The sequence below is a fragment of the Ursus americanus genome, chromosome 16, assembly GCF_024610735.1.
Source record: "Ursus americanus isolate L20-20 chromosome 16, mUrsAme1.1.p, whole genome shotgun sequence".
NCBI classification, from domain to species: Eukaryota; Metazoa; Chordata; class Mammalia; order Carnivora; family Ursidae; genus Ursus; species Ursus americanus.
Genome location: NC_142142.1, coordinates 25,526,610 through 25,549,213, shown reverse-complemented (window position 1 = coordinate 25,549,213; position 22,604 = coordinate 25,526,610). Strand labels below are relative to the sequence as shown.

Below are 22,604 nucleotides of genomic sequence, written 5' to 3'. Positions count from 1 at the left end.
AATATCTGACTTCTAGAATGTTAATATTTACATTCCTTTTCTGGTATTACTCTTTCCTCTCCGACTGCTTGGAAGGATGTCACATATTAAAGGATCTTATCAGTGGTTAAGAATGGTGGTTCATAAGACATGTTATTGCCAAAAACAGAGCTAGAACAGGAAAATTAACCTAATGTTTAATAATTTGTGTCAGTCTTCCCGAGATATCTATAATCAGGAATCTAATAAGGAAAAAAGACTAAATCAAAATTATCTCCATCACCCCCCTACTTTATTAAAAAAATAATATTTCAATTATTTGATCACTAACTTAACCCTTAGATGTACAACATTATTAGCACAATAAAAGTGTATCTATTTTTTAAAAATTTAATTGAATCATTAAGTAATTAAACACACATGTTTTTTCTCAAAAAAAATTTCCCTTCAATAATTTGCCTTAATTTGGGATCTCAACTAAACGATCCATAATTTATCAAGAGTGAGTATTTTATAATCAGCTAGCGGTGCTTTTTCTATTCATAAAAGGGTTTTGTAGAGTAAAAAGCAAATATAAGTTGGTATAGTAACAGTATTATATTTTTATCTCTGTTCAAATAGTAATTTGAGGGGAGGTGCTTCCTATCTCACCTGAATTCTTCCTTAGCTATGGAACATTTTTTATTATAAAAATCATTTTATTTATACTTAATGATGCTTCAGGGTGGAAAGGGAGGCTACAGCTTCTTTTTTCTAATTTTCCCTCTTCAGGAATGCCAAATGCTGCTTATCGTTATGTATTTTCCTGTCTTTTTTGTCCATGTTTACTTCTTAAGAGGAACAGTAACTTTTAAATCATCAGTCCCTTACATAAGTATAGTAAAATGCCTTAGCATACAAAAAGGTAGTATTTCAATTAATAATAGGTTACTTAAAGATGTGTATCTAGACAACTGCATTGCATAGATTCCTTGTTTAAGTTTTTCTCTATTACTTAAAATATAAAATACAGGGAAATACTATGTGTTGATTGCGTTAATGGATGTATTTTTACTTCTATAGAACCTACAAGAATAGAACTTACTCCTAAAAGAACAGAGTTAACAGTGGGAGAAAGCATTGTCCTTAATTGCAAAGCAATTCACGATGCTAGTTTGGATGTCACTTTCTACTGGACACTAAAAGGACAGCCTATTGATTTCGAGAAAGAAGGTGGACATTTTGAAAGCATCAGGGCTGTAAGTTAATATATTTTTATTTGTCGAGTACTAATAATTTTTAAAATTTACACTCAAATGTAAAACTTTCTTATCTATGAAATGTTAAGGAAAAATAGGAAAAAAAATCAATTTGTTTCAAACAATTACTTTCTTTCATCATTTTATGTTACATCAAATTGAAAGTATTTTTTTAAAACTCAGTAAGAAATTGGAAATACTTCATTATGCAAATCTGGTTTCTTTCCCACTTTTATTTACTTGATTAATATTATCAATATTTGCACATTATTTCTTAGATGTTATATTGTTATGTACTAGTGTTACTTAGAGCAGTCTTAACAGTAATTATGATTCAATAAATAAATGAAATAAGTCAGCCTGTCCTACTCCTCAGGAAATAGTAATTTTGGAGATTCTTTAATTCTGCACAGGAATTAAACATGAGCTTAGACAGAGTTTAAACATGTAACCAATAGTCAAAAATACACACCAGCCTTCGATAAGCATTCACAGATATATTCATTTCTTGTCTATCAAGTCCTTTCTTTGTAATATCTATGTGACAACCAACTAAATGAAGTGGGAATCTTTTGAACCAAATCCTATAGTATAGAACACAACAGTGTTCTCAATAAAGAAGTGAAAAAAGACCTCTTTCCCCCACTCTTGTTTAATTAAAGAGCGACATAGTGACAAAGAGAGAGAGAGAAGGATGATGGGACTAGAGTAACAGAGAGAGATTTTGGCTGAAATATCCCTTTTATATGGGCAAAAGAGATAGATCCAAATGCAATTTATGCCTGCAAATCCAATTTAAAATGCTTCTCTATACTTATTAATATCTATTTATTCTTCTCTAAACATTTTGGGAAGCACTAGAAAACCACAGCTGTAGTAAGACTAAATATATATAAAGCTGAGTTTAGATGAACAGGTAATATGATACAGTGAAAGAAGTCCTATACCCAAAGTCAGGAATTTTCTGGGTCAAGTCCCAGCTCAATCCCTAATCAGCTTTGTAACAAAAAGCCAGTCACTTAGCTTTCCTGGGCATTAAACTCATAATGAAGTAAAGTAAATGACTTGCACCAGAAAATTTCTAAGGTTCCCTTCTCACTCTAGAATTTGACAAATTTATATTGGTAGAAGAATAAAGATGAGCTATCTTTGTTGTATTTGCCGATTTGACCAAAATTAAACATTTTCTTCTACATTTATCTTTTCATCCTGATTTACTTTGAAAATAATGGGAGAGAGTATATGTAAGAAATAATTACCAACTGCATTATTTTCATCTAACCAAATAAAATAATTTTAATTATTAATGGTTATGTTAAATGTAAAATATTTAGACCATGTTAAATTAAACTCATTTTCCTCTAATTTGTGACTTTCTTTTTTCCTTTATGTGGGGTTAACAATTCCTTCAAGACTGTGAACAAATAAAACAGAACCAGAAAAATGTGATACAAAAATATCACACTTGAAAACAAAAAATATACCATCAAAAATATATATTCTTAGGATTATCTGTAAACATTCATTTTGGGTGATCAGATGTATAAAGTAAAAATATGTGTAAAATGAAAAATTTTTTTTCCATATAAACATATCCCTTCTTTATTTTAAAATACCAACAGAGAAATTAATCTTCCTGGTAAAATTATATGAATTCTTGTTTCTAGCTCTTAAAAATTACCACTCTGGTTTGATATCATTCTTTTGTAGCAATAAATACCTTTTATCTTTTTCATATGTTTAGGAGTTAATAATACCTGCTGTTTCCCTCTTTACATATATGCTGTTCTTGCCCTTAAGTATTACAAAATTGACTCCTTACTCCATGCAACCCATACAGTTACAAGCCATGTTAAAATTAGGCTCTGGATTATAGAAGTGATAAGACAGTATAGAGTAGAAGAAAAAATAAAGCAAATAATCATACTGAGAAGTGAAAAAATATTTAGCTTTTAGGTAATTTAGCATTCATCACTTTTAGTGTATTTAGAATAATTAATAGAATGTGTATGTACTTTAAAATATTTGGAAGTTTCAAAATTGCAAGGTGTAAAAGAAATCATCTTCCCCTTTCTCTCAATTACCTCAAACACTGATTTGGCCTTGTCTGGCTTCAAGGACATACACTGGAGAAAATTCCATTTTATGACTTTGAGAAGGCAGAAAGAAAAAGAAAAAAACATTCTATTCCCCAAATCATATGTTTTAGAAGGAGAAATGAAAGTGTTATAAAAAAGGGAGATTTGAGAAGGCCTCTGGACTTGTGGGCTATCTTCTGTTTGCAAGGCCAGCTGAAGACTTTGGGAATAAGAGGGACAGGACAGAGGTCAGAAGGGAGGTGTTCTATGGCGGACTCTGAGTTTCAAAGGAGAGCCCTTGAAAGGACCTGAGGGGTCTAGGCTAACAGAGCAGAGTAAGAAAGCCAAAAAGACTCAGGGACTCAAGCAGGAAGAGTGTGCCTTTGAGTGGATTAACTACCCTGGGACCTCACCCACCAGTGGGTGATTGAAGAGGGGTAAATCAGAAAAGAAAGGGGGGTATACTTTTTAACATTAACGCTGAGCAGTGTCAACTGAAACAACCAAATCTCTGAGGGGAAAAAGTACCAATGGTGTTGATATTTAGCATCTTGTAGATGACAAAATATAGCTTAATGAAGTTCTTTATTTTTCAACTAATTGTACTGGCGTCTTTTTACATAGTCATTGTTTTTTAGATAAAGCTCTAGACAGATTTTTATGTGTAGCTATCATAACATCTATATACAATGTTACATACACTTTCTTTTTAAATAAAATAGCTTTCAGACTGTATTACAAGATAGTGAGTATATAAACATATAATCTGGTTAAAAAAATAATAGCTATTACTTGAAATTTAAATTAAAACATCTATAATGAAAATGTTTCTATTTCCCTTGCCCCTTTTATTTACTCCATGTTTTACAAATCCAAGAATTTGATTGATTTGAAATGAATACAAATTACTAAAGCTGCTGTTGAAAGAGTCCGAGCAATCCATTAGTACATATATAAACATTTAATCCAATTCACCCAAGTCACTTTTTTGGCAATGATATGAATTAACTAAATGTGGCAAATTAGTGAGGCTATTCTTAAGATTTTAATTTCAGTTCAGCTTTACAAGCTAAGTGCTGTGGAGGATCAAAGTAAAAGACACAGCCCTTCTCCCGTAAGAGAGCACAATTTAAAGGAGAGGCTGCAGGATGAGCTCCTGATCTGCTTTAACAGTGCTGTCAGCAGAGGACCTTGTGCACATGGCTGGCAGGAGGAGTTGGAATTTGAACCTGACCTGGATAGGTAGGATTTTGCCAGATGGCGAGGAGAATAAACTATATCTTAGACAGAGCAAGTAGGTAAAACAAAGACAGACAGAAGAGTTTAGAGCATGTTTCAGGAGTAGTGAGGAACCACTGGCCCTGACAGCACCGTGAGGGCACATACTACACAGTAAGTTAGTATCTCTTGAATAAATTTTTTAAAAAGCAGCAGAGATCTTTTTGTAAAAGGCACTGATTTTCAAGCCATGGAATTGGAATTGTATTTGGAATGTAGCAGGGACTCATGTGATTCAGATTTGTTTTTTTAAGAAGACAATTCAGACGGCTCTAAGGAGCAGGGATTGAACAGTTTGTGGATTTTATATTCATTCTGGTTAAGCAATGAGGAGTTGACTATTACTAGCTTTGGCCTTTAATAACATCCTATATGGTTATGGTTATGCAAATAAGGCATTTGTATTGTGTTTTGATGTAATTGCTTATGTTGGTCAGAGGTCTGCAAGAACCTCTTAATACTCCCAGGATGTCTGGATAGCACCTGAACATGGCCAGGTAGCCCCAAAGCTGCAGTCTTAATGGAGGACTGTAGTGACCCATTGTTTTTCATAGACTTGAAATTCCTAATTGCTCATTAGAGATGTAAGATTTTTTTTATCTTTATAATGTAACTCAAACACTTGTAATCAGGATGGTCTGTTAAAGAAGAATTGCTCTTTCCATTGTGAATTCTCTGAACATGCTAAGTTGTAACTAAATGAACAGCCAAATAAAAGTGCATTATTTGAATGGTCCTTCATATTTACCCAATTCTCTGGTTGTAACAATATAACCAGGAAGACATAATAGGGATATTTGACCCCATTTTTTGAATGAGGAAACTAAAACATAAGACTTTTCTAAGCCACATGAATATTAAATTAGGGTGACAAGATTAAATACTGTGTAATTTTTTAAAACTACATTATTTATTGGTTCTTCTTTATAAAGCTTACCTTTCCCATATTCATTAATCATATGTGATCATCCCTTGTCTATAAACTGTGGGAAATAAAAATAAAAGGATGATTTGGTTTTAGTCTTTAAGAAATATAAAGATAACATAGAATATTAAGTAATTCAAGAAAAATATGACTGTAAAAATTTACTATTTTTTTATTACAGCCAAATATTCTTGGAGGCCAGAAAAGAAACAGATTAATGTGAATTTTTATCACTTTGGAGGAAAACAAGTAAAAGAATTAATTGAGCACCTACTATATGCCAAGTACTAAGCTAAAAAAATATATATATATATATATAATACATATATATTATATGCAGACACACACACAATAGCTTATCAATTCCTCATAACAATTATATGAAGTAATATTATTTGAGGAGTAGGTGCTACCTGACCTAGACCTCATTAGGGTAGGAAAAGAAGAAAGAGAAATGCAACCTAAGATGGGAAAAGATATTGTATCTCAGGGCTGTGAGGAATATTGGAGATTATAGGGTTTGTCCTAAATTGATACTCCATCAGTAGTTTATTAGTGTCTGCTGGAACATTTTTAGTGATGAGGAACTCACTCCTATGAAGTAGTCCACTCCATTATTAACCAGATCTGAATGTCAGAGTGTTGAAAAATAGGAGTAAATACGATAATCTGTATATCAAGCATAGGAATCATAAAGGAACATACCTGATTCATATTCATGGTTTTTGTGGAATATTAGATACGTAAAAAGGGACCTGAATACAAATTCTTTAATGTTGTAAGGATTTTACATTAGCTGAATAGTTCTAGCCTATGTCAATCTTCCTATTATGGTTACTCCTATTCCTAGCTTATCTTCTTGGGAATTAACCTCTATTTCCTAAGCATTGTAAAAGTCTCAGAATGGAAGACAGTAAGTGCTCAACTGGTACCTTTCTCTTTCCTGATGGATCAATGTTAATGTTGTAAAAATGAATGAAATCATCAGACACACTGCCAGGGCTTGCTAAGACACAAAGTTCTGAGGACCTCTCAAACATTGGCTGCATCCTCTTCTTCATCATATTAGCAGGTATAAATCATGAAGGCCTTTGTAACTAATCAGGGTATGTATGAAAGGGCAGAAGATCAGTAACTCTATCAAAGGCACACATTTTCTTCGGCTCATTCTACTCACTACTAATATTTGTACTTTCAAGTAGTATGTCCTCCTGGGCTCTGAGCCCTAGCTTCTCCCTGCCTGACAAAGGGCTAGTCCTTCCTCATCACTTGATTACTTGCCTCCTGGATCTTTGTGTTGCTGTGAATCCCAGCATCCTGGTAATCCACCAGCTTTCTATTCTCGGCTGTAAACATTTGACTGGCACGTATTTGCTTTATGACTTCTTTCTTAATCTTTCATCTAAATTAACAAAAGAAGTCACTTTGTCATTTTAATAAGACAGAATAATCACTAATCAAATCTTGGTCTCTAAGAAGGAGAGAGATTATTCTTAAAGGCCTTAGAATTTTCAGACCATTCTAGGAAAATATACCACACCATTCTCCCTGTTCGTCTGTGCAGAGAAAAATTCCTCCACACACTCACTATCCTTTCAAAGTAGTAGTCGTTCCCATACCAAAAAAAGAATGTCCATCTTTTTTAGTATGTGTATATGTGCCATATAGTCCTATGAACATAAACAGAATATGCCATTAAAATCTATTATTCTATAATAGTTTATATAGTCATGAAACAAGCTAAACTGTGGGATCCCTAAAAGCAGAAGCTAATAAGCTGTTTTATTTTTTATTACTTTGCACTATGGATGTCCACAGAATAGCCACTCAGTCAATCTTGGCTGAATGAAAAAATAATTTGATGTAAAGCACTTTTTCAGCTTAGCCAACTATTGCTTTATTTCAGAGATTTTTTAATATAGTTAAATACTGCATAAAATGCTGTTAAATCCTGTTATTATAACAGAATAGTTTATTTCCTTGCTTTTTCATTTTTGACACAAAATTGGATGTTCACTTGAGCAAAATTTAGAACTGAATAAAAGGTGACTCTCTTTGTGACCTCTACGACAGTTGATTCTTAGAAGACACTTCCTAGGTCCTGGGAATATCATCTGAGTAATCTGTGGGTCACAATACCACCAGGATCGCAGCTGAGTGGTAACACCATGTTGATCATCCACCTCCATTTACTCCGGTTGGCAGGTTGTCCCACAAAGCAAAATTTGAAGTGAGTCTCTTCATAGTTGGTCAAATGCAGCAAAATCAGGTAACGCTTCCACCATCAACACATATAAAAAGACAGCTTTAGCCATCCAAATCACAGGCCTCACTCTGTTCATTTAGATATAGTCCACAAAAACAAACTTCTGGGTGTGGTATTGTGAAGATACAGTGCTTTTTTCTTTAAAGGTTCATTTTTGACAGCTGTTTTATCTTTATGATACATTTTCATAGCATATGGGTGATATGAAAAATTACTGGTTTCTCTTCAATATTTTTTAGTGAAGAACTACAAGTTTACTTTTTTGTTACTGTTTTTCTGACAGAGAGTGAAAAGTGAAATAAAGCTCCTTAAAAGAGAAAGGCAATTTTAGTGTAGGCCATGCCAGGAAAAATCCGATCAATAGCCTGTGTTCTGTGATCTCTGAGGGGATAAAATACCATACTTTCTAGAGATTCTCATCAGAGCCAGATGGGATATTTCAAGTTATTGGATTGGGAAAGGGAGGAATGAGAAATAGAAAACACTCCTTACCTCTTAATAAAATTCGCTTTCCTGGATTGTAAACTCCAGAAATTAAATATGCTATAAACTCACTACTTCCAGCAATTAAGAAGTGCTTACCTGGGGGAAAAAAAAAGTGCTTGACTGTTTAGGACTCCATAATTTTTTCTTTTTGGAAGTGTTGTTTTTCTCCACAATTATTTTTCCATCCCAAGCATGTGTTAACTCAGACTGTATTTCTGTAATATTACATTCTCCTTGGATTGGTTGGGTTTTGGGGGGTTTTGGTTGTTTTTTTTTTTTTTTTAAGATCTTATTTATTTATTTCACAGAGAGAGAAAGCACAAGCAGGGGGAGTGGCAGGCAGAGGGAGAGGGAGAAGAAATAACCAATGTGGGGCTCTATCCCAGGACCCTGAGATCATGACCTGAGCCAAAGGCAGACGCTTAAACGACTGAGCCACTCAAGCACCACCTGGTTGTTTTCAATCCAACCAAAAGATGAATTTAATCTGGAATAAAGTGCCTGTTTCTTTGGAAATGTGACCATCTGTAGACCCCAATAGGTTTTTGCAACTATGTCATTGATTCAGTGATGTTTATTAAAATAAATTTTCACCTAATTCTAAACCATTTTTGATAATGAATTACTTAGACTTACTAGTTTTTTAACATACATAACAAACTTCTAATATAAATTTTCACACAAAATAACACTCCAAATATTTTGAGTTTCAGTTCAGAATTTCCATTGTATCTATTCATTATTACTCTAAATTTCTATTAATTGTCCTGCAACTGTACATTGATGAGTAATCAATGGATCTTGACTCTGGAACTACTTCCCTGTCCCAATCTAATAATGACTTATTTTTATAATACAGCAAATATCTTTATAAATTATATAGGTACTAAGCAGCTTAAAATAAATAAGTAAATAAAAGTCTCTTTAAATCATAAAACTGTAGTTTTCCAGGTGTATCAAATGTTCAAGTCAAATTACTGAAATGAGTACCTAAATTATCATCAAAGCCTAATACTCTTCTTTTCTCAATACTCCAATTTTGCACACGGTGTTTGCTTTTATTTATTTTTTAAGAGGATGCTATTCAAATCTTGACAGTTTTTTAGAATACCTCTGTCTTCCTCTTGTTTTCTTGTATTTATTTCTCTTTCATATTCATATTGATTTGTGGGCCTGCTTAAATGAATAGCATTAGGAAGGCAAACTAATTGTGTCCATTTTAACCATAAGGATACCGTAAGCCATTGTGGCAGATACCCTGGTGTATTGTCCAAAAAGAGATATCTGACCCAAGTTATGCCCCAACTCTCCAATCCATGCCGAAGTGTAAGGATGATGAATGATTAGGGATGGTTATAAAAGATAAGCTGAGACCTTTGCTATGAAGCCATTATAGTTAAACACCCCCTCTGCTCAATTCTACTTTTTTCATTTTTTTCCACAAATGCTGATGCCAAAGTCATTCCTTACTGAAGTCTCCATCTCAGAGACTGTTCTCTGAAATCCTGACCTGAGACGCCATAACGGCAAATGCCACCACTGAGAAAGCACTGGAAACAGAGATGACTAATAATAAAACTAATTATAATAGCTCTCATCCACTGAATTCCTACAAGAAAGCTGGCAGCATGCTAAATTTTTCAGATGTTATTTCATTTACTTCTCACAAATACCCTGTGATGTAGAGATTGGTTTTGTTTTTATTTGTGGTTTTGTTTTTCACAAAAGAAGAAAAGGGATATAATATTTTAAATTTCCTACTTTCTCAGTAAGGTTAGTGTTAAATTATAGTAAATATCCTTCATTTGATTTAAAATTTGTGGGTCAGTTATTTTCATTGCTGGGAATATTTGTTTATATTAATCTAAAATCGTTCACTCCTATAAAGTTTATACTATGATTATGTGGCTGCATTTATACTATGCAATTTTTTCCCCTAATATTTGTAAACTTTACCGTCATGAGCTATCGCCTGTAACTTTGCCAAAAATATGTTCTGTTATGTATATTTTTAAAGGCAAACCTATAAATCAGACTCTTTAATGTTTAACTAATCATTTCAGAATAAAATTGAAGCAGTTTCGTTATCCAATTAAGACCTGGGCTAAAATATATAAATTGACTTTTACATCATGAAGAGAACTTTTATCTTTCCTCTTGTATATGTATTATTTCATTCAATTCATACAACAACATTGTGAGTCAAGCAAGTAATATATGAATAAAGCACTGAGCCCCAGGAAGGGTGAGAGTTGAGTGGCCTCACTGCTGAGATTCTGGGCAACACGGTCACATTTATGACACAGCCACCATTATCATTTAAGCTTCTTTGAGCTTAAAACTTCATTGCCATGAATGCTGTTCCAAATATGGTTTGATGTTTCAAAACAAAGATATGAAGAATGAAAACTATCTGTAATTCTTCACTGTGTCATTTTGAAAATTGAAGACATAAAGAGATTGTTTCTTCTCTATAGTTTTACCTCTTTAGCTGGGCAACTCAGGCTATTTTTACCTTACTTATTAGACTACTATTAAAACATTAAAATCATATGTTCTGTTCTGCCCAGATCAAATCACCAAATTGTTAAAAAAAAAAATCCTCTTACAAAAGATGAAATGAAAAACATCTTAAAATATCCTCCCATACTTGCCTCTTCAGATGTTCTATGGGTGTGTTTTCCCATTAAACTCACTCTTCTGGCTGCTGTAATTGTATCATTTTATAGTGTATGAACCCAGTTTTATCAATTTCTCCTTTTAGTCTTTTGAACATTCTCTCAAAATGGATTTGAGATGCATTATGTTACATTTACTGCTGAAGATGAGGCAAAGAATGTAGAGTACAAAGGTCACAACAATTCTTCCGAAGAAATTATCTTAGAGAATAAATAAATATTTGTAGATTTGCTAAAGGGATCAGCAAAGGTAGGAGTAGATGAACTAAAGACCAGCCATTAAGAGTAGGTCACTTAGAAACAAATGTCAACTATACTATCTAAATCTAAATCTTTTTTTATTATTGTTAATCAAAGAAAGTTTCTAACTTCTATTAAAGTTATAAAGAACATAAGTTATCAATAGTTTTATTCATTTTGCTTCACGTGAAAATTTAAATATTTTTGATATTGTGCTAAATGTAATTGGACGTTTTTTTGGAAATAACCACAGGAGTTGGTAATAAAAGAGAAATACACAATGGATTCTAGTTATCATGTTGAAGCAACACTGATACCTTTTATAAGTTTTCTGTTATTTTTAAAAAGTACCCTACATGTATCTATGAATCCAGGAGATATAATTTAACCTGCAGAAGGATGAAATACATAGTATAATAAGGCCCTTGATATTAGAATTTTTAGCATTGAGGAATAATATATAAAAGAAGATTATTCTTTTTAGTTTTTGAAAGCCTTAGTAAATAAAAGACTCTCTTTATTCTCTAATACCACATAAGGTTTAGGATTTTTATAAGCAAACATGGTTCAGTTTACATTTTGAAACACTATTGATATGTAAGTATTGTGTTTTAAACTGACTTCTATATTATTTCTCAAAGTGATTTTCAAAGAGGTGGTTTTTGAGAGGCCATTATTTTCAAGACATCTTTGAAATTCCACCTTTATTTTACAATTTCTCTTTCTGCATCTGTTTTGTATTAAATTCTAAAGCATGCCTAAGTATTATGATGTGTTTAGCTTTTAGCTTTTCAAAATCCTCTAGTTTCTTTCATGCACTATTTTTATCATATTACAATACAAAAGTGAACTTTACGAGTCTAGAATTAATAACTCAGTAGGTAGCCTCTCAAAGATATTTTCTATCTTGTAAATGGAGGAAGAGGAAATTTTGGAGATAACTATTGGGCTATTATTACTCACTTCCTTTCTTCATTTGACATTCCTCACATAAAAGAAATGGAAAAGATCAACTTAGAGAATTTGGAAATCACAACGCCTTTAGCAAAGAATTAATGGCTCTATAAAGTATTTTATCAGTGTACAGTAGGTGAATTTTGAATTTATCTCAGTTCCACAAAGATTTATTAAGCACCCATACACTAGGCACCTGTCCAGGAACAGAGGGTTCTGTAGTAATCAATTACAAACATATTATGGGAAGTATATGAATACAACTGAGCTAGAGCACTGCCTTTCAGGAAAATAGTCTTAACAGAGAAGCAGGTGTATAAACTGATATGTGGCAAGAGCAACAGAAGAAGTATGTTTAGGGAATTCAGTCCAACTTACACATCATCCAACCTGTGGAAGCAAAGAGACTTTGTAAACTAAATAATACCTGAACTTAGTCTTTTTTTTTTTAAGATTTTATTTATTTATTTCAGAGAGAGAGAGAGAGAGAGAGAGAGTGAGGAAAGGGGCAGAGGGAGAGGGAGAAACAGACTCCCCACTGAGCAGGGAGCCTAACCTAGTCTTACAAGGAGAATAGGAAGTATTACAGGAAAAGTAGGGAGAAAAAGCAGAGGGGAGAAGACATTCCAGGTAGGGACTGAGCATGAGGAAAATATGAAAGATACTGAGGTTTTGTATACCAAATCCTAGTAACGAGTGGTGATCTTACAGTTAAAGCAAACCTCATCTAATATATTAATATAGAAATTTCATTTTTAAAAAAAGCTGCTCATATCCCCTTTGAAAGTTAAATAAATGGTGATGATCGTTCTTGGTTCCAATTAAAACAAGTTACATATTCCTAGTAAAAGTAAAGGTGCCAGATTTTTCCAAATTAAATCCAGGGATAAATTGTATGTTTCTTAGCATAAGTGTATGTGTTTTACATAAATTTACATGTTGCTTGAAGCTTTCTATGGAGTATATAAAAAAGAAATTAACTATTGCAATGTTAAGATCCAATATTCAGGGTCATTGAGATAATTCCTGAGAAGAAGTGATTTTTTTAAAGCAGGCTGCTTGTTATTCTAGAGGCAATTATAAAAATACAAAACAGCTAAGGAAAACAGGCTAAAATCAGAATTTCTGCTTCCATCCACATTTATTCCTTTACTAAATTATATATTTTTGAAGACAGGAATCAAATCTATCTTGCTATCCATTTTTGAGCAGCTGGTATCATGCCTGGCAGATTATTTGCTAAATATTTGTTAAATTAGTTATTATATAAACAACTATAATTTTATACTCATATATAGTGACTTTCTCATTTCCCTCCTCATCTGTTAAACTACCATACCAAAAAAAAAAAAAGGAATATACCAATATCAGGAAAAATTTTAGTACATTTTTTCACTTTACAAAAACTTAATGGTTACCTGCAATGTGTATAGCACTACATTAGGACAGGAAACATATGGTTCAGTAAAATGTGATCTCTTTTAGAACTCTAATTGAAACAGATTTTTAAATAACTGTTTAATGTGATAAGTGTTATAGTATTGAGACATTGCATTGTTGAAGGAGGTAAACTATGGAAGGGAAATTTGAATTATTAACCAATTATTGGCAGAAAGACTTAATTAATGTTAATTGAATTTATTACTAAGTATATAACTAAAGTTTATTCAATCAACTAGTATAAGGTAAGATAATAATCTAACTGATAATTTCTAAATTACCTTAAAATCAAACTTTTTTCATAATATACCTTACACATCTGCAAAACCAAAAGAATTAACTATCTTGAAGCAAAATTAGCTAAAATAATTTAGACTGTATTAACATGTGAAGATACAACATTGTACTAAACAATTCAAGGATTTCATATTACTAAGACTAACTGAAACTATAAAATATTTTTATCCTTTTTAACTGCTGATAGCCCCACAAATAAAGAAAGCAAATTGACAAATTTGTTTTAAAATACTTACTAAATATAGTAATCGTATTTTACACAAGCATTTCTGAAATCTGTAGTCTAATTGCCATTATCTATCATATAAGTAGTTAGGAAAACTGAAAGAGTGGCTTTCCTGAAGTAAGAGACCTGTGACATACTTTGCTCACTGTCCATCATATCCGTATTGACTCTGAGCAGGCTACTGCAATGTCTTTAGTGTTTAAAATAAATGTAGCTAGTGATAGAGATGCAAGCATTTCAATAAGATCTTTCTATTTGTCTTTAAGAGTAATCAGGCAAAAGACATTAAAAATCAATTTTTCTTAGCTTTTTTTGGGGGGGGGGTGTTGTCCGAATTGGGGGTGCAGTGTGCGGGGTATGTTGTCTCATACCAAAATTCTGACTGGAATAATCCTTTGGGGTGTGTGTGTGTTTTATATATTTTAGATAATTGATACATAAATACCTTTAGAGAATATTTCACAGTTTAAATATCAATGAATACTTTTTGTACACATCTCCTTTTGTTTCCTGTGAATAACTATAGGAAAGTAATTAAGGAGTAGTTATCCTAAATATACAGAGGTGAACATTAAACAAACATAGTTTGTATTAGTTAGTTTTACTGCAAAACAAATCACTCAAAAACTTAGTGACTTCAAACCATCATTTAGTTAGCTCATGATTTTATAGATTAGCAATTTGGGCTGAGCTCATGGTTCCAGAAAGAATCATTCATGCATCAGTAGTCAGCTGCTAGTCAACTTTGAGGCACTAATGTTAATGCGTCAGCTGGTACTGGCATGATCACAGGGGCAAATGGGCCACATGTTTCTTATCATCCAATAGACTAGCCCAGGCTTGTTCACATTGAGGTCTCACAGTTCCAAGGTCCAAGAGCAGAAGCATCATGATCTCTTAGGCCTAGGCTCAGGACTTGTTCAATGTCACTTCTACCACATTTTATTATAAGGCCATACCAGACTCAAAGGGTAAGGAAGCAAAGTCCTGCTGGGAAGAACTGCCAAGTATTGCAGGCATTTTTGCAATCTACCACCAACAGTCCTCTGGCCATGATTTTTTTACATTTTTCAACTTGCAACCCCCTTCCCAGGATCCACAAAAGTCTCATTCAATTACAGTTCTAATTTGTTTTATTAGCTTTGGCTGCAAAAAGAATTTCACAAAATTTATGACCCAATTTTATGGATTGGTAATTTGTGTTGGGCTTGGTTGTTTTTTCTGCTCTTCTCATGAGGGCTTGTATATGCATCTGCAGTCAGCTATCAGGTCAACTAGGAGTTGTCTGAGGGGAAGACAGCTAAAATATTACATCTCTGCTCTAAAGTGGTCTCCCACCCTATAGCAGGCCAGCCCAGGTTATGCCACATGGTTGTTATAGTTCAAAATAGCAATCTCCAGTGCACATGCACATTGCAAGCATCTGTTCGTTCCATGTTTGCTGATGTCTCATTGACTAATGCAAATCACTTCATGAGTGAGTATGGGAGGGGGTTGCCTAGGGGTGTAGATCCAAGAAGGCATGAAAAACTTCGGGGCCATTACTACAACAGTCTACCACACAGTTTAAACACTTATCGGGGCCAAATGATCCTTAACTTCAACTAACAGTATCCTTTTTAAGACGAAACTAAAAGCTAGATTATACATGTGGTATTATGTAGGGGAAAAATGAGCATTAGGAAACATAATCATTTGCACAACACTAAGGTAACATATGCTGTCACTACCAACACAAACTATATCAACTGCTCTGACTATGTAGTCCCTATCTGAATTGATTCTTTTTTGTTGAATTAAGTTAAGCCAGTCAAAGTGCTTGATTTGGCTATATAAAGTCATTTTTCTACTTTATATGGCTTATGTACTCTTTTTTTAAAATATTAGGAAATTTGAACACTTTACCTGTTAGCAGAAAATTGGCAACAGTTAGAAAAAAAGAAAATAACAGAGAAATAGTAGTTGCTTAATTAAAAAGGAATTAATTGGTATTTCAGAAAAATAGCATGTTCTGAAGATAATTATAATATTTGCTACCTTATCTATCCTAAAATAATCCATGATAAATGTCTCTTCCAAAAATTGGTTGTAGTGACTTTTGTGCTTTAGTTATATTTTGATAAGAACAAAAGCATATATATTATTAATATATGCTGAAAATATTACAAATATATCTAAAAAGAGGAACATACTAAATATTCCAAACCCAAAATAAATTCATAGGCTGTTTTCGCCAACATTTCCAGTTGTTTCTCATTAACGAATGGTTGGTATCATAATTTTTGTTATCACTGATTTTGCTACAGCTTAAACTGTTGAAGAGAATGGAAATATTTATAAAACTGCTCACAATCTAGATTTAATGATAAGCTTATCCTATAAAGCTATGATAACAGTAGACTAATCCAAGGAAAATAGTAAAGGTGAAAAAATTAACTAGTTCAACTTCATATAATTTTCAAGTTAGACATTCAATAATTCTGTTTCATATGAAATATATCAATATGGAACTTCCAAAATATATTTGAAGATAAAAAACAAAGATGACTAAGGTATATTAAGACATACAAAACCTGACAAATATATAATTAGTATAGTGCACATTAGGTGATTTTGTTGAAGTTCTACTCAAAGGTAAAAGTTCCTTCTGTGAACATAATGGCAGAAAATTAACTTTCCATGAGGTTGATTTTTAGGTGGTAACACTAAAGAATATCATGAATACCATCAAAGTCCTTCAGGAATTTCTTATCTAGTAATGATTATAATCTCAATATATGAAATCAAAAGGACTTGAAAAATAAATTCAACTGTGTGGCTTAATATAGCAGAAGATCATTCAAAAATAGGTTGTGTATGGGTCTGCATAAAAATCCCATTTGCAGCCAAAATAAATTTAAAGAAATATAACTGAATATTTCTAGGTGGTTGACACAAAGTACAATGTTCTTGACCAAGTCAAAAATAAAGATTAACTCTATCAGCTTGGAACACCCTAGTGACAGTAAGCTCTAGTCAAATCTGAAGATCTGAAAAACAGTTATAAAATGTCATCTTCCATGTGTCTAGAAGTTCTTAATCAGCCATTGAGCTCTCACCTAGCATCATAAATTTTACATTTACTATGTCATCTATGCTACCCACCAGTAGTTCTTTTTTTTTTTTAAGATTTTATTTATTTATTTGAGACAGAGAGCACACAACAGGAGGAGGGGCAGAGGGAGAGGGAGAAGCAGACTCCCCGCTGAGCAAGGAGCCCAATATGGGACTCTATCCTAGGACCCCTGAGATCATGACCTGAGCCCAAGACAGCTGCTTAACCGACTGAGCCACCCAGGTGCCCCCCCCCATTATTTCTTAATGTTAAAAGTAAGAATAGGCTTTTGAGGTTTTAATGCAGTTGCCAGCATTTACACAATTATGCTGGATTGAGCAGCATGGAGAGCAGATAATAACAAGACAACATTGAAGCAGGTTCCCCAAAATTAACTAAAATATGACCTTTGCAAAGATGCTTTAAAAGAATATATGGAGAGCAATATATCACATGAAGACAAACATAACACAGCTATAGATGCTAACATACAACCATAGTGCTAGACCAGTCTGACGTTTAGCAAAAGAAAATATGAAGAGTCTGTTAACAGATGCCTCAAGAAGGCGTACCTAGTTAAGCCTGTAAATATCCTAATATTATACTTTTTATATTTTCCTCTGTCCTACTGTAATCCTAGACAAATTATATATGTAAAGGAATATTTTTCTTTATTTTTTAAATTGAAACATATTTTAAATACTTGTTCTGTGTCTCATTACTCTTATTCAAAAATGCTGAAAATTCTTCATATTACTTGATATATCTCTAAATCATTCTTTTCAATGGGTATATTATAGACCATGGTATGAGTATACCTCAATTTATTTAGCCATTTCCTTATTAATAAATATTAACTTTGTTTTCTGTTTTGAGACATTTATGAAGAATGATACAGAAAACATCTCTAAACCTCTGTATCTATGTATATTAACAATTTCCTTTCTATGGCATAGATTTCCAGGAATGGATTGCAGGGTTCAAGAATAAATAATTTGTATTTTAAATAAATGCTGACAGAATTTTCACAGTAATGATAGAGTTTTAAATTATGCTACTTAGTGACATCATTATATAGTAAAAGTTTGCTAAATCAGGTTGGGAGAAGGTTTCAAGCGTTTTTGATGTGGGCCCAGCTTTGTCCCTACTTAGCTGTATTACTCTGGATGAGTATTGCCACCTCTCCGAGTGCTCATCTTCAAAGTGAAAAAGTTAGAGTCAATGACTCCTAATGTTCTACCTAATTTTAAAGTTCTATGATTTTCAGACTAAAATCCAGAAAAGTCTCCAGATATGGTATCCAATAACATGAAATCATGTTTAAAAATTTTAATGTGCACTAACCATTTGTTCAGGAAGGAACATTGACACCTTCAAAAATCACATTTCTCTATTAAATATTGCATACCTACTCAATTAATGGAAGATATCTCAAAGTCTCCTGATGTTCTTAGAATTGGACAAATACCTATACTGAAAGAGTTCCAAAATGGAAAAATAATCTCAAATCAGAATTCTTCCCTATGGCTTAAAACATATTTATATATGTAGTACCTTGATAAATAACAAAAGTTTCCTCTAAAGCTAAATAAAGATTTCCCCTAACAGCAACAATAATCTTAGAAAATGGAACAATGTCCTTTTTTCTGGAGATGAGATCAGCATGCCTTATTTTTTATAACCAGCATACACACACACACACACACACACACACACACACACACACATTCCACATATAATGAAAAATTCAAGCCCTACTAATGTGAAATCTTAGGACAAAACATATATGTATATATGATTATTGGTGTTGTTATCAATTCAAAGATGTGCAGCTTTGAAAAGTCTTGTAAGTATTCCTTGAAATATCAGAAGCTGTATTACATAGTTAAAGAAGAGTGATAAGTGGTAGAATGCGATGATTTTTAGGATTTTGAGTAAACTCTGATTTTTATGTGTTAAATAATCGGTGAATTCTCATTCATAAAATTGCAAATCCTTGTTATTAAAAATGAGTTTTCTGCGATAAAATGTCTTGACTAGCTTTCAAAATGTCAGTCGAATTTGACGGAGAGTCCTTGACCTTGAACTTTTCATAGTTGGCTTTTGATTGACATATTTATTCAATTTGACCTTTTCTTTTAATGGAACTATTCTTCTGTTTGAATCTTCATTGGAAGATTGCTGTTGTAGCTCACAATCTAAGCAATAGTTTGAATAGTTAGTCTTTTCTGACATTGATGTGTTTAAATTCCCTAAATTCTAAGTATTTTTGATGTTGATGAGAATCTTCATGACTGCGAAAGACAGTGCTTAAATGGATGCTGTGACCCAAATTACCTCTTTTACAGTGTAGTGCTTTTCAGTCAGAAACTTGTTCCTAAACATTAGTAACTATCAAATTAAGCTAGGAAAAGAATAGTAGTTGTTCATGAAGCCAATAGTTGAAATAATACAGCTACTTGTTTAAGATTGTACTTGTTAAAATATTTACTAATATTGCAAATAAAATGTGAATACCTGAAAAACTTGAATTTGGAAGGAAAACTTGAAATAGCTATGTATTTAACTGGCAAATTCATCTTTAGAAATTCTTATATAAAATTAATTATTCCATTTGGTTTATTATGTTTTTGCAAAAAGTTTAGGTATAAAAGTTTCTCCACTATTCTTGCTCACTTTTTCTATCAAACTGTCAATACATTCCATGGCAATGATTCCATAACAAACCATATTTTTTCCATATATGTGAAGAGGCTTTTATGTGCCAGACACTGTGCAGACACTGGGTATAGCAATGAACTGAATATCATCTTTATTTATCATCTTTATAAGAATGAATTCCAATTATGGGTGATAGTCACAAGACCAAAATATAGTTAAAAATGCCTTTAGGGTGATATTTACTCAGTGGATACAAAGGCCTTTTCTTTTTTCAGTCCATTTATAGCTTAAGTAGATGAAACAAGAAATAAGTTTATTCTTCAACCCAGCAATTTCTGGGTTGGAAATATTTCCTCTAACTTCTCCTGAGGATGGTCTTTTTTTTTTTCTTTTCTTTTTTTTTTTTTTAGCTGAAGTCACAGATAACTAAAAGAAGCCAGTCAGTTAACACTTTCAATACTCATTTTCCCTATAAATCTCCTTAATGCAATCCATAATTTCGTTAGGAACCTTTTTGTATCTTACACATTACCACAGGCAAGGCTTTTGCTAATTTTTGTGCCAGTTCATAACTCAGATACCTTTGTTCCGGCCTCCTATTGCAATCTCCTCAATGTTTTCCCCACCTCCATTAAATTTCTTTGGGTTCTTCCCTGTCTTGGACTGGGGGTCTGGTCACTGTGGAAAAAGATTCTGGTATAAACAAAAGGCCTTATACCCACACACTTGCGATCTTTACCCTGGAACATATGTTATTTTTAGCACCCTGGACTGATGCTTGCCAAGGCCATTTCTTACTTTGCTAGTCCATTACCATTTGGTGAGACTGGAGATGAGAAGTAGTTTTGTTTTTGAATCTAGAGTTCTGGCTCCTTCAGATTTCCTCAGAATTCTGCTTCAGAAATGAGTGATTCTTTCTTTTAATCTCATTTTTCTATTTTCATACTCTGTTTTATATAGCTGAAAGAAACCTGTTGGTACTTTTAATTTTCTTCCTAAAAATATCTCCTTAAGCAAATTCAAAGTTTGTTCACTGTGAAAAACGTGTTGTTCACATTACCTCAGGTGACTGTATTGCCAAACTTTTCCAGCACTGCATGAAGCTTCATCTTTTCTTCAATATCCTATAACACTTTCCTCACTGTTTCTCAGGTTTTTATCAATAGTCTCCTTGAGATCCTTCCAGCTATCATTAATACTGTCCTCTTGGCCTCTGAAAATAACCCCAAAGCCAATGCCACATGTTTAGACTTGAGTTACAGCAAGCAGCACCATTATTTTATGGTTATTCACTGCTGTACAACAAGGCACTCCAAAACTTAGTGTTACGAAATGACAACTATTTTGTGCTGCTTACAATTTTGTGGGTCAGGATATCAGGCATTTGCTGATATTTAACAGCAAGGATGGCCTGAACCCCAGGATGGCTTGAATCTGTTCCACAATGGCTGAGCCTTCAGCTAGGGTAGGCAAGTGGCTGGAGATGGCCTGCATGGGACAGTAAGTACTATGTGCCTTAAGCCTCCATTCTGGCTGTTAGATGGATTCCCAATTCTGCCAGGGCTAGAATGCCCAAGATGATTTTTTTGCTCACTAGTCTACTCTGGCTAGAATGGTTAAAACTTGGAATTTCTGGACTTCTTTCTTTCTCCATGAAGTCTTTCCACATAAATAGCTTAGCCTTTTTTTATGGGATGACAACATCAGGAGAGTCTGACTTTTTAAATGAGAGCTGGCTTTCCCCAAGAAAAAAATGTTCCAGGGGGCCTAGGAAGAAGCTGCAAGTCTTCTTATGATATAGCCACAGAACTTCCAAGATATCATTTCTGCCATATTCTATTAATCAAAAAGCCACTGAGACCAGTCCAGATTCAGGGACTAGGAAATTAGACTTTACTTCTCAATAGAACAAGTAGAAAAATCTATGTGGACATTTTTATTCTACCACAGTAAAGTTACAGAGGCTACGTCCTAGGCCTAATAAGTTGTTTGAGCAACCTTACATGCAAAAAGTGTCACCACAAAGCATAGTAACCACTGTAGTATAAAATAGATTGTAAGAGATTTGCCACAGTATGGTATTATGGTTAGCCATAATAAAATAGTGTGGGTCTCACCATTGACTTGGTGCAAATTTTAAATACCTCTTAGTTCAATGTCTTGCTGAAAAGGAAAAGGGATAACTAATAGGAAAGGATAAACACTAGCAGGGAAGAAGTGAAGGGAATCTCAAGATACTAAATTTAATTCATATATGGAGCATTAAAACTCCATTCCAATTATTGGCAGATTTTGTACTGTAAAGAGTGGTTGGGGATCAAAAGGCAGGGATAGAATCCATGCCCCAGAAGGAGTAATAATTAAGATCATAAACAAATGGGTCATTAACCAATGACAGGGAAAAGAGAGAAACAGAAGCAGTAGATTAGAGCAGGTAGATCTCTTCTGGTTTAGTCTTCTAGACTCTGCATCAACCTCCCTGGCCTCCCCAATCATGTCAGAGACCCAGGATGATAAACTGCTTGAATCTAAGTGACCCAAGTAAAACAAAGACATGCAAATAAAGTGGCCTTATTCCAGACACATTCCTAAAGTTCTGTGTGAAAATCAATGAAACACAGAGTGGTCTACCATATGCCCGACGCTTTATGGCTTTAAAACAATACCAGATCAGTACTAGTCCTAACTGATGAGTGAGATGAGAGCTACTATATTCTGTATGCCTGGGCTTTGCTGATTTCAGGGAAGAAATAAAAATCCCATA

General features: G+C 33.3%; 1 protein-coding gene across 5 annotated transcripts in view; it reads left to right on the top strand.

Annotated features, from left to right (window-relative positions):
- CNTN5 (contactin 5) overlaps positions 1-22,604 on the top strand; it is a 1,325,220-nt gene that overhangs the window by 1,158,795 nt on the left and 143,821 nt on the right. For all 5 annotated transcript variants that reach the window (XM_045790825.2, XM_087868224.1, XM_045790823.2 and 2 more), the window contains one exon: positions 1,042-1,217. In XM_045790825.2, the coding sequence (XP_045646781.1) occupies positions 1,042-1,217 (176 nt within the window). The remainder of the gene's footprint in view (positions 1-1,041; positions 1,218-22,604) is intronic.